The following is a 17,671-nucleotide window of genomic DNA, read 5'->3' on the forward strand; positions in this document are numbered from 1 at the left end:
AAGGGAAAATTTGGTCCCAATGGGGTTTGAGCGAGGCATATGCATATACAGGGAGTAAGAGAGAATGAAAATGTGATGTATATAAAAAAGATACATTTTATTGATAAACATGTAAAAAGGGGGTGAGTGAACAACAAATCACTCAAACCACATAAAAAAACATAATCTTGATGACAACAATGGTATGTATATCTGTGCAAAAAGGTTAAACAAACCAACTAAACAGCACCCAATAGATGTAGGAGCCTATGGATAGGGATTCATTTTGAATGACAATTGCGCGGTCATGCAACACTGTACCTACACCAAATTTATGTCATTTTCCCCCCACAAATAGAGCTTTCTTTTGGTGGTATTTGACCACAGCAAGGTTTTTTTTCTTTTCTGCTAAACAAATAAAAAAAAAAAAAAAGACAGAAAAGTTTAAAAAAAAAAATGTTTTTCTGTTTATGCTATACAATTTTGTAAATACGTTTTTCCTGCACTGATGACCACTGATGGGGTGGCACTGATAGGCGGCACTGATATGTGGCACTGATAGGTAGCACTGATATGCAGCATTGGTGGACACTGATAGGCGGCACTGACGGGCGGCACTAATGGGCACTGATAGGCGGCACTGGTGGGCAATTATGGGCACTGGTGGGTGGCACTGATAGATGGCAATGATAGGCACTGGTGGGCAGCACTGATGGGGAGGGCACTGGCGGGCAGCACTGATGGGGAAGGCACTGACGCGCTCCCTGAGCCCTGATTGCCATCCCTGGTGGCCATAGTGGGCATCCCTGGGGTCATGGGTGGGCATCCCTGTTGGTTCTGATTACCAGTGCAGACCCCCCTCCCCTGTCAGGAGAGCCGCAGATCGGCTCTCCTTTTACTCGTGCCTGTCAGGCACGTACTGAGGAAAGCCGATCAACGGCTCTTCCTGTGTACTATGTGACCAGCCGTGATTGGCCACGGCTGGTCACATGGTAAAGGCTCTTTACCGAGATCGGAGATGCGATGTGTCAGTGTGACACGCCACATCACCGATCGCCGTTCTTCGCGCCCCCCGGGGGCACGCAGAGCGCATTATCCTGCCGCCGTCATATGACATCCGGTCAGGATAATGCAACCACATTCCCACCGTCAATCGCCTATAGGGCGGGCGGGAAGTGGTTAAGGGGATAAACAAAGGCAAATTTTATTTTAAAAAAATTAATAAATTCTTGTCAGGCTCCTTGCAGATTTTAGCTCATCCCTTTGATTTGCTGACCAATGAAATGGGGTGGATAGAAAAGAAACAGTGGGGTTGATTTACTAAAACAAATCAGCTTCCAGGTTTTATTGTCAAAGCCTAATTGAACAAGCTGATGTTAAAAGCTGATTGACTACAATGCACAGCTGCACCAGATTTTGCACTCTTGAGTTTTAGTAAATCAGCACCAATGTTACTTTGTATCTCTCTTTGTCGCATCTGAACATGGTTGATAAACACCGCCTGACAGCTTTGCTTTTTTTTTTGTCTGTAACCTGGATGACTTTTAAATAAAGGCTGGTGATTTTAGCTAAAGAGATGCAGGATCGCATTTAATTCCAATCTACTGTTGCTAAGTTGTTTTTTGTTTTTTTTTTTTTTTTGGTGCTGCTTATTTTCAATCTCAAAAAAAAAAAAAAGATGGTTAACTGAAAAAGTTGGTACTATTGAAAATTTTGGGGGCGGAATTAGGAATGATCGGTAGGGCTGTTAAAATGTATATAAACATACTTTTTTATATTTCTAAACAGGCACCCTATATTTGAAAGAAGAGGCGATGACCTATACACAAATGTTACTATTTCTTTAGTAGAAGCACTTGTGGGTTTTGAAATGGACATTACTCATTTAGATGGCCATAAAGTAAGTCAAATGGTTTTTATTGACATATATAAAAATTCCAGCAAGTGTACAAAAAATAAAGTGTAGATCTTCACCTACTCAGAAATCCTGCATTGTGTGTGTGCTGGCGGGAATGGGTTGAGGCAGATTCTTCTGGCAGGATTTTGCAGTGTGCATGGAACTCAAAGAAAGGTTCTTCAACACTTGTTTATAATAGTGGCAAGTGCACAGGATGGCGGGCCCGTGGCAGATTGATGACTCTGAGCCTTAAAGCAGAACTGTTTTGTTTGTCACACTGTCCCTTGCTGCTCTGCTACCATGTATTTTATAGCTACCCTCCATCAGCTAGTTTTTCTAGCCTCTGTGGACATCCAAGGATGTGTTCTTACATATCCCCCATCTTTCCAGCACATCAACGCTACCTACATTTTTCTGTGGTCCTACTATTAGGACCATCCAGAATTTGGAGTGCTACTATTGGGTCTGAAAATTCCAAAACAAGTGACAAGTGATGGTGCCAATGGAACAGAGATATGCAAAGTAAATGTGAGTGCAGCTGATCCTTTTAAAAGTAGAAAAATACTATTAGTTCCGTCTTCTGCACCCAGAATGTTCACCAAGAATTGGCTCCCATGCTAGCCTTACTATGCTTCCTGTGTATCCTTATTGTGGAATATCTAAATGATCTCCTATTGAGGGAACGGTCAGCACAAATTCTGATTGATAATGTAATTCAGACAGTTCAGAGTTTAAAAGGTTTATTTGGATCCTGAAACTTTAGAAATCGGCAGTGCAATCGACCTATTGTTTGAAGACAATATGCAATATATTAAACAAAACAGTACAAATAAGCAGAATGTTTTAAAGTGGAACTAAAGGCACTTTACTTGCCTCCTCTTTAACAATCCAGATCCCTCATTGGCACCAGGATCTTTCTCCCTGACTGCCAGGCTTTGGGCATCTTCATTGGCAGGCGTGAGATGACATAATTCTTGCACATGCACAGTAGTTAGTCCTTCTGGCATACAGGGGTTGCACTGGCAGCTGTGCATGTGCAGCTCAGTTTATATGCCACAGAAGACTGTGAGCAGGTAGGGGTTTTTTTGTTGCAGAAGAGACATTGCATTGCCTGTTTGCAGTCTGTTGTAAAATGCATTCAGTTCCTCTTACATACAAGTTATAATAAAAAATAAAAAAAATAGATTTTATTTGTAATTTTTTGTTTTTTTTTGTTTATAAACCTTTATTGTAAATAGTACTAGAAACGTGTCCAAAAGGCAAAGTACATTGGATACAGTCAAAAATTGTGTAGAAAAAATATTAGGCAAGCCAATTCTAATGTATCTTACAAATGTACTGTATCAGAATAAACGAACAAAATGAAAAGAATAATAATAATAATAATAAATTTACAAAGATATTCCCCAAAAAAGGGAAGCTTGCAGAAGGCATTTTCAAATTTTAGAAAAATACCAGTGTACGACAGAGTGCATCTACACTATATTGTCAAAGATTCTAGGACAATATCCCCCCCGGACAATATCCCCCCCGGACAATATCCCCCCGGACAATATCCCCCCCGGACAATATCCCCCCGGACAATATCCTCCCCGGACAATATCCTCCCCGGACAATATCCTCCCCGGACAATATCCCCCCCGGACAATATCCCCCCTCTAACCCTATGTCCAGGTGGATGTTTTCCAGGGGGATATTGCCCGGGGGATGTTTTCCGGGGGGATATTGTCCTGATACCAGGTATTGGGACACCTGCCTTTAGTGCCGGTTCACATTTGTGCGATGCAGGAACGCTGCGAATATACAACGTGTTCCAGCATCGCATCCGCGCCCTTGGCAGTTCACACTGCCATATGCGATACAATGGGGGTGTAAATTAAAAGTTATCGACACCCCCAGATCAGATCGCATATCACAGTGCGATCTGAAAGTTCGCACAGAATCGGATCGCACTAGTGTGAACCACCATGCGATCCGATTCTACTGCGGACCAAAGAAAGGGTCCGGTGCGTGTTAGGTGCGATTGCGGTGCGAATTCAGCCATACAAACTGTATGGCTGGCTGAATTTGCACTGCACAGAGATCGCATGTAATTTTAGGAGCAGTGCGCTCCGAATTACATGCAATCTCTGTGATCGCACAAATGTGAACCGACACTTAGACACACACATGAACTTTAATGGCATCCCAATCTTAGTCTGTGGGGTTCAATATTGAGTTGGCCCACCCTTTACAGCTTTAACAGCTTCAACTCTTCTGGGAAGGCTGTCTACAAGGTTTAGGAGTGTGTCCATGGGAATGTTTGACCATTCTTCTAGAAGCGCATTTGTGAGGTTAGGCACTGATGTTGGAGAGAAGGCCCGGCTCGCAGTCTCCGCCCTATTTAACCCCAAAGGTGTTTTATCGGGTTGAGGTCAGGACTCTGTGCAGGACAGTCAAGTTCCTCCAGCCTAAACTCGCTCATCCATGTCTTTATGGACCTTGTTTTGTGCACTGGTCTAAATCATTTGGTGGAGGGGGGATTATGGTGTGGGCTTATTTTTCAGGGGTTGGTCTTTGACTTCTTAGTTCCAGTAAAGGAAACTCCTTAAGGCGTCTGCATACAAAGACATTTTGGACAATTTCATGCTCCCAACTTTGTGTAAACAGTTTTATTATGGCCCCTTCCTGTTCCAACATGACTGCACAAACAAGGTCCATAAAGACATGGATGAGCGAGTTTGGGGTGGAGGAACTCGACTGTCCTGCAGAGTCCTGACCTCAACCCATTAAAATACCTTTGGGATGAATTGGTGCACGGACTGCGAGCCAGGCCTTCTCATCCCAAATGTGCTTCTGGAAGAATGGTCAAACAATCCTATAGACACTCCTAAACCTTGTGGACACCCTTCCCAGAAGAGTTGAAGCTGTTAAAGCTGCAAAGGGTGGGCCAACTCAGTATTGAACCGTACGGACCAAGACCAGGATGCCATTAAAGTTCATGTGCGTGTAAAAGCAGGTGTCACAATACTTTTGCCAATATAGCATATATACATATGTATGGAGATTTTCCATGGCAGAAATAAAATTTGGTAACAAAAAGAGCAATTACCTGATATATAATATAGTCTGAAGAAGGAAGACGATACACAAACCATGGGTTCCACTTGGCATCAAAACATGGTTTTGATTCTTGAATTGCATGAAAACTTTTTACCATTTAACATAATGGCATTCATTCTGGAAATAACTTGTGGAAATGGTGCCGATAGTGACTTTCAGTGGCAGGCTATTACCCAATGCATAAGGCCCCTTTCACACATACGGTCCGTTCAGTTCATCAGTTTAGTCACTTCAAAATGTATCTGTTTTTCATCCGTTTTTTTGGTCCGTTTTTCATCCATTTTTCATCCGTTTTTTTTTTTTTCACATCCACTACCGATGAAAAACGGACCATTTGTCCGTTTTACATCCGTTTTTCGTCCGATCCGTCTTTTTGACGGATGAAAAATAGGGCATTCATCCGTTCACACACAAAGTATGTCTGGATACTTCTATGAAGGACCCTTTCACACATACGGTCCGTTCAGTTCATCAGTTCAGTCACGTCAAAATGTATCCGTTTTTGCATCCGTTTTTTCATCCGTTTTTTTTTTACATCCACTACCAATGCAAAAACGGACCGTTTGTCTGTTTACATCTGTTTTTCGTCCGATACGTTTTTTTTTGACGGATGAAAAATAGGGCATTTATCCGTTCCAAAAAACAAACCTTGACGGAAGCGGATGAAAATGGATGTTAACGGATGACATCCGTTTTTACATAGAGATGCATTGATGTCCGTTTTTCATCCGTCAACGGATGGATGAAAAACGGACCGTTTGTGTGAAAGGGGCCTTAGTCTGTTTTTAACTTGTTCCCATCCGCGCTACAGCCTATATACGGCTGCAGCGCGGACTCGAATTTTCGGGAGGCCGTTTTTAAACGGCCTCCCAGTGACACGCCCCCCGCGCGCTCCCGCGAGCGCGCATCGGGGAGAATCTGTGTCGGCCGTGTCCACAGATCGTGGTGAATGGCCAATCACAGCGGCCATTCACCACGTGATCGGACCATCCAATGACAGATGATCTCATATGTAAACATATGAGATCATCTCTCATCGCCGGCGCTCCTTCCTCACACGGAGCCTGCAGTGTGAGGAAGGAGGGGGAGCCTCACAGCGCTGGGGACACAGAGACATGTAATCAGGGCACTGATCACCAGTGCCCTGATTACTAAAAGGTAAAAAAAATACACAAATTGCCCCCAACATTGCCCACAGTGCCCGCCATCAGTGTCCCCCATCAATGCCCACAATCAGTGCCCATAGTGCTGCCAGTCAGTGCCCATCAGTGCCTGCTCATCTAGGCACTGATGAGCACTGACTGGCAGCACTATGGGCACTGAGTGTGGGCACTGATGGTGCCGCACATCAGTGCTCATCAGTGCCACCCGTCAGTGCCCATCAGTGCCGCCTCTCAGTGCCCATCAGTGCCACCTCTCAGTGCCCAGCGTGCCACCTCTCAGTGCCCAGCAGTGCCACCTCTCAGTGCCTAGCAGTGCCGCCTATCAGTGCTCATCAGTGCCGCCTATCAGTGCTCATCAGTGCGGCATATTAGTACCTCCTCATCAGTGCCCATAAGTGCCACCTCATCAGTGCCCATAAGTGCCACCTCATCAGTGCCCATCAGTGCAGCCCATCAGTGCCGCCTCATCAGCGCACATCAGTGAAGGAGAAAAATTTATTTTCAAAATTTACTCGCAGAAAATAAGAAAAACTTTTTTTTTTTTCAAAATTTTCTGTCTTTTATTCTTTTTTTTTTTGTAAAAAATAAAAAATCCAGAGATGATTAAATACCACCAAAAGAAAGCTCTATTTGTGTGAAAAAAATGATAAAAATTTCATATGGGTACAGTGTAGCATGACCGCGCAATTGTCATTCAAAGCATGACAGCGCTGAAAGCTGAAAATTGGCCTGGATGGGAAGGGTGTTTAAGTGCACAGTAGGCAAGTGGTTAAACTAAAATGTATGTATAAAGTCCAAAGAAAACACAATTGTTGGTTTTGCTGGCGACAACATTGTTGCATGGATTAGAGATTGGGGAAGTCTCAGGAAGCATTAAAGACTTGAAATAGTTTTATCCCTTTTCAGTTTTATGAAGAAGCAAGAAAAGTTGTGGCTATAGCTATTTTTACAACATGGACCTAGAATCTAATGTTTTGTTAACACAGGTACTTGCACGCACCAAGAGAAGCTGCAGTTCAGCTCTGTCATTTCCTTGGAAATGTTTAGGTCAGATCAGGTTCTGGCTTTACAGCGGTTGTAAACCATTGGGTGACTTATTTTTATTTATTTTTTCTTACCTGCAAGGTAATGTTATAATGTGCTAGTATGCGTCGCATACTAGCACAAGATGTGAAACTTACCTGAAAACAAAGCATTCCAGTGATGCAATGTCCTCATTGGAGGCCGCTTCCATCTTCACCCGTCTTGCTTCTGGGTTTGCAGACTCCGGCTGTGTGACTTGCCGGAACTGCAATGACGTTTCTCCCGTGCATGCGCAGGAGAGCCGTCGTTTATGGCACAGGATTTTGAAGGAACGTCACGGGTGGCCATTCCTTCCCAGCGCATGCGCCGATGACGCCATCAGCTGCATATATAGTAAATCTCCTAAACGGTGCACGTATAGGGAATATTTACAGTACCTATAGGTAAGCCTTATTTTAGGCTTACCTATAGGTACTAGTAGAACACAGAAGTTTACTTCCACTTTAACTGATCACATCAGTATATTTTCTGTTATTGTTCACAGAAGCTGAAACCAGAAACCTGGTAAGGTGGTTGATCAAATAATATTTTTAATGTGTTTTAATTTTAAAGCCATAACTACATTTCCTGTTACAGAAAAGTGACAAAACATCTGCCACATAAAGCAATATTTTTTTGTTTTCTAACTAGGTTCACGTAATGCGTGATAAAATTACTAAACCTGGAGCAAAACTTTGGAAAAAGGGAGAAGGCCTGCCAAATTTCGACAACAATAACATCAAAGGTTCTCTGATTATCACTTTTGATGTTGACTTTCCTAAAGAACAGCTGACAGAAGAACAGAAAAATGGTATGTGTGTTTTCAGATGTACATTAAAAATGTTTTTCACAAGAAAACTGATTCTGTGATTAGTATCACTCCTTAGGAATACAGAGAGGAGAAAGGTCAGCTATGTTCATGTCTAGTGTCTATTAGATTAATGAGTTATGACAATTTTCAAATCCAGTGAGTTTCAGGAACTTCTGGGTGCACTATTAGTGCCTTTTTATAGCAGGGTTTAATATTACTACGTTGCAGTAACCTACCATATGATAGTTTAGGTGGACTTTTTTTAACCATTTCATTTCTGAGGCAGCAGTTTTGGGATAGGACCCAATTATGACGGTTGAAAAATTACAGTACAGAGGAGTTTCTTATGCATGGCATTCATGTATGGTATTGCAACAGTGAGGCTTAAAAACAACATATCATTGTAGTTTAATGGAGCTCAGTATGTGTAATAACTTCTGGGCCTTAAAGTTTGCCTCCTTGTATAACTGTATATGATCTAAGACCAGGGTATTGAATTAAAAGTCATGGAGGTCGGATCAGTAAAAAATTCTTCCAGCGAAGGTCCAAATCGCATGATCCTTCACATCACCCCCCAAACACTAATATTACAATAGCGTTCTTACATTAATGTCCTCAGTCCCTCCTGCATAGCACAATCCGCAGCCCCCCCAAGGCTAGGTTCAAATATATGTGAACAAGATGTGTTTTTAACTGCATCTGATTTGCATAACCTGTAAACTGGGCTGGCTTTCAGTGGAGCCGGCTCACACATGTCTTGGGGTGGCCACTGTCCGTTTTTTGAAACGAGTCCTGTGCGATTTTGGGTCCGGTTCAGGTGTGAATTTATAAAAAATTTGCACCTGAATAGCACGAGAATCGGTGAACAAAACAGGACTGTAGCCGGACATATGTGACGCTAGCCTTTCATAAAAGTTCTTTACTTCACATCACAGTTTTCATCTTTACAGTAGTGTTCTGAACCTCCCTTCACATCACACGCTTCTTCATTTACAGCCATATCCTCTGCCCCCTTCACATCCCACCCCACAACGCTGTCCTATTGGTATACAATTAAAGGGTAGATGACAAGCGCTCAGGGAGATCTAGTGTTACTTAGATAATCAAATAATCAACGGAGTATGAGTCCATAATGATATAGAAAGTTCATAAAGAGCCTTTTAAATATATCAGTGTTTCCACTGATGATAAACTATGAAACAGTTAAGAACACGTCTTTGAAAACGCCCAAAGGGAGGCGAAACACGTCAACGTAATTTCCGGCCTTCACACCAATGTAGGACGTCACTTCCGGTGCCGTGGAATGCAAGTAGAAGTGTGCTGGCACGCACGCCGCTGAGCGCATTCAGAAGCACGGTAGGAGCGTTCCGCAAAGGGAGATTTGTATGGATATTATTCTGATGAGCCTACTTATCATTGTTAATTTTGAGGAGAGGATATCTTAAGAGGCCCCATCTTTTTACCCACTTGCCAAGCCTTTTAGACCCCTGTGCTATAAGGTATAGGGGTCCACATCATCTGGTAAGTGGACTCACTTGTGGGGGAAGTGCACTTTGGAATTACACGGTTCACAAGAAATACACTTGGAAGTTTTTTCTGCATTATTGGTCACGTGTGCTCATGTTTTTTCACCGGACACCTGCTTAATTCACTATTGGGACTGGAATATAGTTACAATAATTATTTGTATTTAATTATTCACTATTGGGACTGGAATATAGTTTTGCATTTATATTTATTCACTTTGGTGATGAGCAGCAGCGGCAGTATTATTTATTTCATTTGTTTACAATCACGTAGCGCAGGGTGGACTCATTTTGGAGTAATTCTTTCACAGTTAGGGGAAGGCAGCTCTTCTCAGAAGTGAAGGCCAACTCTGGAAGTAGATCTACACAAAGCAAAAAAGCGCCTCTAAGTGTATTACTTTATAAAGCAGGGAAACAGCAATAACAATTGGCAAGTCACGAGATGAGTGGATAAAAGGCCGTGTCACGCAAATTCGTGAAGGGTTCCATATTTTTGTGTCCTGGATCCCTGGCGATGTCAAACGCTCCTCCAGAGCTGCATTCCATCCTGCAGCTCAACACAGAACCCGGAACGACTAGGAGGCTGCCGGCATCTCTTCCTGTCCTGACTGCGGGCTCTGCATATTTGGATCAGTGTGGCTGTACTCTTCAACTGCAGGAGATCCCCTTATTCCATTTCATGGGCCTTTTGTCTACTCTCCTCTCAAGAGTTGCCAATTGTTATTGCTGTTTCCCTGCTTAATAAAGTAATACACTTAAAGGCACTTTTCTGCTTTTTGTATGTCCTATTGGTATGTCTGTCTGTAGCCGTCCTCATTTCTCGATCCACCAGATCTGGGGAAAATAGGCTTCCTCACACCAAGGTGTTGTAAGCAATATTTTCAAAGGTTTATTATGGTACATTAGTAATATACAGTGAAGAGATAGGTGTTTCTTAAACTAAAATAAGAAAGGGAAACTAGAAACTATTACACATCTAAAATGGAGTCCGTATACAAAATGGATGGCAATTTACACATATGTTTCCTTTCATGTCCTCTACCCTCCTCACGGCTCCACCACATGTCCTCTGTGCCTTTGCAGTATTCATAGTGTGTTTTATCCAATATAAATTTCATACATGAATAACCGGAGATCTGACGTGTGATAAGCCGCAGGCCTGTATTTGTGGGAGGAGCTAGCGTGCCTTTAAGACGCTGCTCCTCCCCTCCCCGCCTGCCGTATCTCACGTTGTCACCCCACCCACCTTCACCCTTTTCCTTGGTACACTATCCCTCGGGGGGCTCTCTTTTATTTACAGGCCTACCCCCTACGTCGGTTCCGGCACACCACACCGACTTAACCATACACGCAGTTCTAATCATCATTAATTAACCGACCACAAACACTATATTACAAAAAGTATTGGGGCATCTGCCTTTACACGCACATGAACTTTAATGGCATCCCAGTCTTAGTCCGTTCAATATTGAGGTGGCCCACCCTTTAAGGAGCGTGTCTATGGTCTAGGTCTTCCAGCACATTTGTAAGGTCAGGCACTGATGTTAGACGAGAAGGCCTGGCTTTCAGTCCCCGCTCAAATTCATCTCAAAGGTGTTCTATCGGGTTGAGGTCTGGACTCTGTGCAGGCCAGTCAAGTTCCTCCACCCCAAACTCGCTCATTCATGTCTTTTATGGACCTTGCTTTGTGCACTGTTCCAAATCATTTGGTGGAGGGGGAATTATGGTGTGGGGTTGTTTTTCAGGCATTCGGCTTGGCCTGTTAGTTCCAGGCAACTCTTAAGGCGTCGGTATACCAAGACATTTTGGACAATTTCATGCTCCCAACCTTGTGGGAACAGTTTGGGGATGGCCCTTTATGTTCTAACATGACTGCGCACCATGCTGCATGCCTCATGTTTGAACACCAACAGAAAAAGACCTCTGCGCACAGCCTATAGTGGCGTAAATCTTCACATTCTATTCCATTAGACCAGCACTCTACTGCTTGGTTCTTTCAGTTGCTGTGGGTGTACTGTGGCTTGTGTTAGCACAAATTGGAGTATGTAGGCTTCTTTTCTTGCACAGTGGAGGGAACAGAGGACTTTAAATAATTTACAAAGCACACAGCTTATATGAATTTCATATACAATGCTGTAGGTTGTGAATGGTCACTTTGCAGCAGACCCTTCATTTCTATGTGCTCCTAAAATGTATGGGATGTGAGCATAAATTGCAACCACAGCTCAGACCCAAGTCAGCACATTCACATCACGTTCTGTTGAGACTATACAATTTCGGCTTGCACTCAAGATTTCCTAAAGGCTTTTTTTTTTCATTAAAAAAAAAAAAATGCAGGAATTCTACATAATTATCTATCCTATTCATAAAATGCTCAAAACGGCATGTAATAACAGCCAAATAGATGGCTTGGTAAATCCCTTAATTATCCTTTTATGTTGAGTCACGAAGACTGATTCAGGCTTGTGTTTGTACTTCATTGACCAAGGTCTCACTAGGCTTTGGTCCTACTATTGGAATATATATTTCTTTTGTTGAGTCAGTCCTGTGTAACTTTGTGTAGTTACAGTTCTGTGTAGTTCGTGATGTTAGGAAGTTACGTGTATTTTACGAAGTACTAAAGTCTTTTCCAATGTATCATAGACTTCAAGGAAAAAAGAGATTAGAAATAGAAAAAATAATTAGTTACATACTGTGTATTTGTAAAAAGTTTTGAAAATAGTAGAAAAATATAAAGCTTGGGTAATACACCCGTGAGTATCAAAATCAATATAGCTTCCCTCTAAGTGTGATCTTTGGTTTTCCCTACCTCATTTTTCCTGTACTTGCTTTTGTTTTTAAAAGTTAAAGATTCAAGCCGTAAGACCATGATCTATACTAGATTAGCTTTAAGAATTGATTTCCCTATTTTCGATAACCACTTCATCCCTTTTGCACCTGTATTACCTCTATTGGACTAGCAAGTTTACATTTCTGCTATGTGCCTGTTTATCCATCAATAACTTTGTCATTACTTACAATAACAAAATACATGTATCCCTTATTTCAAGTGTGCTAATTGGTTATGGTACTGTATTTTTTTCTATTCTGAATAATTTGTTTTTTTTTTTTATAGGTGTGAAACAGCTTTTGAAACCTGAATCAGTACAAAAAGTTTATAATGGACTTCAAGGATATTAACAATGCATAATCTTTATGCAGAAAATTAATTTGACATATTTATTGTGGGTTTCTTTGGATTTTTATATAAATAAATAAATGTTCTGATTTCTTGATCTTATATTAGTTAGCAGTTTTTCTTTATACATGTGGCAACATGGGGTGTTTTCAGTATTTTGTTCACCACTTTTAAACTTTACTTTAAATGAAACAATATAAAAACGACCATTTCAGTCCAGAACGTTTACAGGTTGTATTATGAAAGATACCTATCTAAATATGTTAAATAAAGTCCACTGAATGGGTTACATTTTATTATAAATTAATTTCCCTTTCTTCTTTAAGTGTGTTAGTATCTTAAAAATGTGTTTTCCCAGTTGTACAGTACAGGACACAGGCTCCTTAATCATTATGACTGGTTATATGCAGCTACTTTCAAGTGATTGGACACTGCAAAAAAAAAAAGACTGCTGGGACTTCCCAAATAGAGTACCTTGAAAAAGTATTCATACCCCTTGAAATTTTCCACATTTTGTGAGGTACTACCAAAAATGTATTTTATTGGGATTTTATGTAATAGACCAACACAAAGTGGCACATAATTGTGAAGTGACAGGAAAATGATAAATGGTTTTCAAAATGGTTTACAAATAAAATATCTGAAAAGTGTGGTGTGCATTTGTATTCAGCCCCCCTAAGTCAATACTTTGTAGAACTACCTTTCGCTGCAATTTCAGCTGCAAATCTTTTTGGGTATGTCTCTACCAGCTTTGCAAATCTAGAGAGTGACATTTTTGCCCATTCTTTGCAAAATAGCTCAAGCTCTGTCAGATTGGATGGAGAGCGTCTGTGAACAGCAATTTTCAAGTCTTGCCACAGATTCTCAATTGGATTTAGGTCTGGACTTTAGGCCATTCTAACACATGAATATTTGATCTAAACCATTCCATTGTACCTCTGGCTGTATGTTTAGAGTTGTTGTCCTGCTGGAAGGTGAACCCCCGCCCCAGTCAAGTCTTTTGCCGTTTTCTTCAAAAATTGCCCTGTATTTGGCTCCATCAATCTTCTCATCAACTCTGACCATATTCCCTGTCCCTGCTGAAGAAAGGCATTCCCACAACATGATGCTGCCACCACCTTCATGGTGGGGATCGTGTGTTCATGGTGATGTGCAGTATTAGTTTTCCGCCACACATAGCGTTTTGCTTTTAGGCCAAAAAGTTCAATTTTGGTCTCATCTGACCAGAGCACCTTCTTCCACATGTTTGCAGTGTCCCCCACAAGGCTTCTTGCAAACTGCAATGGAACTTCTTATGGCTTTCTTTGAACAATGGCTTTCTTCTTGCCACTTTTCCATAAATGTCAGATTTGTGGAGTGCACAACTAATGGTTGTCCTGTGGACAGATTCTCCCACCTGAGGTGTGGATCTCTACAGCTTCTCAAGAGTTACCATGGACCTCTTGGCTGCTTCTCTGATCAATGCTCTCCTTGCCCAGCTTGTCCGTTTAGGTGGACAGCCATGTCTTAGTAGGTTTGCAGTTGTGTCATACTCTTTCCATTTTCGGATGATGATTTGGACAGTGCTCTGTGAGATATATAAAGCTTGGAATATTTTCTTAAGTTCTAACCCTGCTTTAAACTTATCCACAACTTTATCCCTGACCTGTCTGGTGTGTTCATTGGCCTTCATGGTGCTGTTTGTTTCCTAAGGTTCTCTAACAAACCTCTGAGGGCTTCACAGCTGTATTTATACTGAGATTAAATTACACACAGGTGGGCTATATTTACTAATTAGGTGACTTCTGAAAGCAACTGGTTTCACTAGCTTTTAGTTAGGGGTATCTGAGCAAATGCGACTGAATACAAATGCATGCTACACTTTTCAGATATTTATTTGTAAAAAAATGTAAAACCATTTATCATTTTTCTTTCAGTACAAAATTTTGTGCCACTTTGTGTTGGTCTCTCACATAAAATCCCAATAAAATACATTTTTACGTTTTTCAATGCAACATGACAAAATGTGGAAAATTTCAATGGGTATGAATACTTTTTCAAGGCACTGTATAACCCCTCTCACTCCCATCTAGCCTCAGCTTTTTGCCAGTGATGTTGGGTGATGGACTTAAGCTTACCTTCCTATATGGAGGTTTATCTTTATTTCACCCTCAGGATGATTATTTTCCAAGATGATTTTTCTATTGATTGGCTGCAGTGTGGCTCTTCATCCAGCCTCTGTATCGACTGACTCTTCGGCAGAGCCTTGGGGACCCTACCTGGTGGAAGATGCAGGGGCTGGCCTGTAATGTTGCTTTCTGCACTGGATCCTGCTATAGGAACTACTCCTTGGCAATGCATAGATTTAGCCACAGGATAGTTTACAGGTCCAAGGCCAGGGTCTGACTGGTGCAAAGCCTTGACCCTGAAGACATCTGTGTGGATAGGCCCATCATGGAAGGTGTAGCAAGGATGAGTTTATCATCGGTTACCCTGTCTACTAGACGTGGTAAGCACAGGGATGGAAGAATTTTAAACATTCAGCTCACGCTGCTGTTCTTTCTGGAAATCCCCTTTTGGGGTTTGTGGGAGTCGCCCACCACCCTTCTGGTGGTTACAGCAGGGAAGCAAGATTGTCAAGTTTGAATATAAACTTGGCACCATTCTCGACACTGGTGCACCTATTGGGATGCTACTGAGTCTGTGCATGTCACTCAACTTGCTCATAGCAAGCCTGCCTGAACGGGGTGCTACTGTGCCTGTTCAGCCTGAGCACTTACTGTACCTGCACCTCCACCTTTTTAGTGGGGTTTCTACAGCTGCACACCCTGCCTCTGTTTCTTTGCAGGTGGAATTTTGGGCCGGCAACACTTCCTGATTCTGTCTCAGGTGAGGGCACATTACAGTGGCTATTATTGCAATGCCTCGGTTATTGCGGCCTATAAGTGTTCAACACTGAGGTATTCCTCCTCCCTCCCCTGTGCTATAGTGATTGTGGGGACAGTGTTACAGGCATGGTAGACTGTAAGCACAGGGAAAAAGGGACAGATGGACATGCAAGCTCAGGCATAACTTCTGGTTCGTTTGGTGGTGGTAGATCATCAATTCAGGTTCCTAGAAATCCTCTGCTGGATTCCCCCCACTAACTCCCTGCCTTTCTCTCGCCATTCAGCTGCCTCATCAGTTACAATACACTTCTGCCACACTTCATACACACCTATTTTATATGTGAAACAATATGAACATAAGCTAAAGCACTCAAAGATATTTAACTTTCTAAACAATATATATTCCCCAATGTGCCACGCTAAACGGTATATGAAAAAACTATTTAGTATTATTACATCACCAATCACAACAAACCCTGTGATAATAAAATAATTACACTACATAAATACAGTGCTAGTGCTGTGTGTATGTAAATTGGTGAACAAATGAATGAATCCATGCATTTATCAGTTCATGCCAAAAAACTTCAATGTACTGCAACCTGAAGATCACAATAATCTCGATGTGTGTGTGTGTGTGTGAGAGAATCTCCAAACACCACCAAAGGCAAATAATTGGACTCTCACCCTATAAGGAGACCTTCAAATTATAAAAGCCCTTACAGCGCTTGTTCCCTTTTTTTTAAATGCTGGGATCAGCTTAACCACTGGCTCATTGATGTTTTTTCTTTAACAGGTCTTCTCAATATAAAATTACTTTTTATATAAATTAAATTTATATAAAAAAAAAAAAAGGTAACCTATTCATATACAGAGAGTGCTATATGTTTCATTTCCGTATCCTTTTATGGCTGGATCCATCTATTGTGGAGTTGACCTGTACCCATTTGCACATTCCCTTCTTTCTGCATTATCAATGTACTCTGTGTTTTGCAATGGGCAATCAGCATTACCAATTTGTTGCCCTTACGTTGTTTTGCCATGCCCTCCACCCAGGTCTCCACCCCCCCCCCCCCCCCCCCCCCCCCCCAGGGTGCTTGCCCCAGTTTTGTCTTTGCTTCTTGCTCAGGTGATTCATGTTGTTAGGGACAGGGAGAGTTTTTTTTTTTTTTCAGAAGATCACCTAGGTACCCATTAGCCAGCAGATCGCGCAGACTATAAAGCGCTTCAGTTGGGTTCTCAATATGAGGAACTTATTGTGGACCTATCTCACAGATTGGAGTATCTGGGGCTTATAGTACAAATGGCCCTGTCCAGGATCTGCCTCATGACAAAGTGCTATAATTTCATTCTCATGCGCAGGCCAAAAGGAAGCCCTAGATTCATGTTTACAAGAGGGTCAAAGCTGTTCCAAATGCCCAGTTTCACTTAAGACCGTTGCAACTCAGCATTCAGGCAGCATGGGACAAACAGACTTGGTCCTTGGCCCATCCCATGCATCTGACCTCCAAAGCCAGACTCTGCCTAGCGACATGGATTGTAAACCCAGCTCTGCAGTTAAGGAAAGCTTTTTCCTCCTCCGTTGTGAAAGATCCTCACTACTGATGCCAAACTGGGAAGTAGTCCTGGACATCCTCTCAGTGCAAGGAACTTGATCGTTGGCGAAAACTTGCCTTCTTATAAACATTCTGGAACTCCCAGTCATTAGATTGCCTTTTTAGCATTGGGATCCTCTATTTCAAGGATGCTGAATGAAAATCCAGTTTGACAATGGCATAGCCATCACATTATTAAATCATCAAGGAGACCCTAGACATCACGCTGATCAGAGGAAAGTAGAATTGACCCTCTCTTGGGCAAAACTTCAAATTTCAGCCCTGCCCGCTGTTCATATCCCAGGTGTTAAAGATTTGCCAGGTGGACTTTCTTAGTCATCAGCGTATATATATCCAGTGGAATTGGCTTTCCATCTGGATGGTATTCCAGCATTTTGCCAGAAATGAGGCATGCCGAATGTGTGGATCTACTGGGTCTAGATTAAACAACAAACTGGACAAGGTTGTCTCCAGGTCCAGGGACCCTTGAG

The 17,671-nt window shown here is 42.0% G+C and overlaps 1 protein-coding gene across 1 annotated transcript in view; it reads left to right on the forward strand.

Moving 5' to 3' along the window:
• The window catches only part of DNAJB11 (DnaJ heat shock protein family (Hsp40) member B11), a 68,665-nt gene extending 55,719 nt beyond the window's left edge, over positions 1-12,946 (forward strand). Inside the window, exons 8-10 of the mRNA XM_082260571.1 lie at positions 1,768-1,879; positions 7,855-8,014; positions 12,656-12,946. Coding sequence (XP_082116697.1) covers positions 1,768-1,879; positions 7,855-8,014; positions 12,656-12,720 — 337 coding nt within the window. The 3' untranslated portion in view covers positions 12,721-12,946. The remainder of the gene's footprint in view (positions 1-1,767; positions 1,880-7,854; positions 8,015-12,655) is intronic.
• Positions 12,947-17,671: the final 4,725 nt, after the last annotated feature.

The sequence above is a fragment of the Pelophylax lessonae genome, assembly GCF_965119305.1.
Source record: "Pelophylax lessonae genome assembly, chromosome: 6".
NCBI classification, from domain to species: Eukaryota; Metazoa; Chordata; class Amphibia; order Anura; family Ranidae; genus Pelophylax; species Pelophylax lessonae.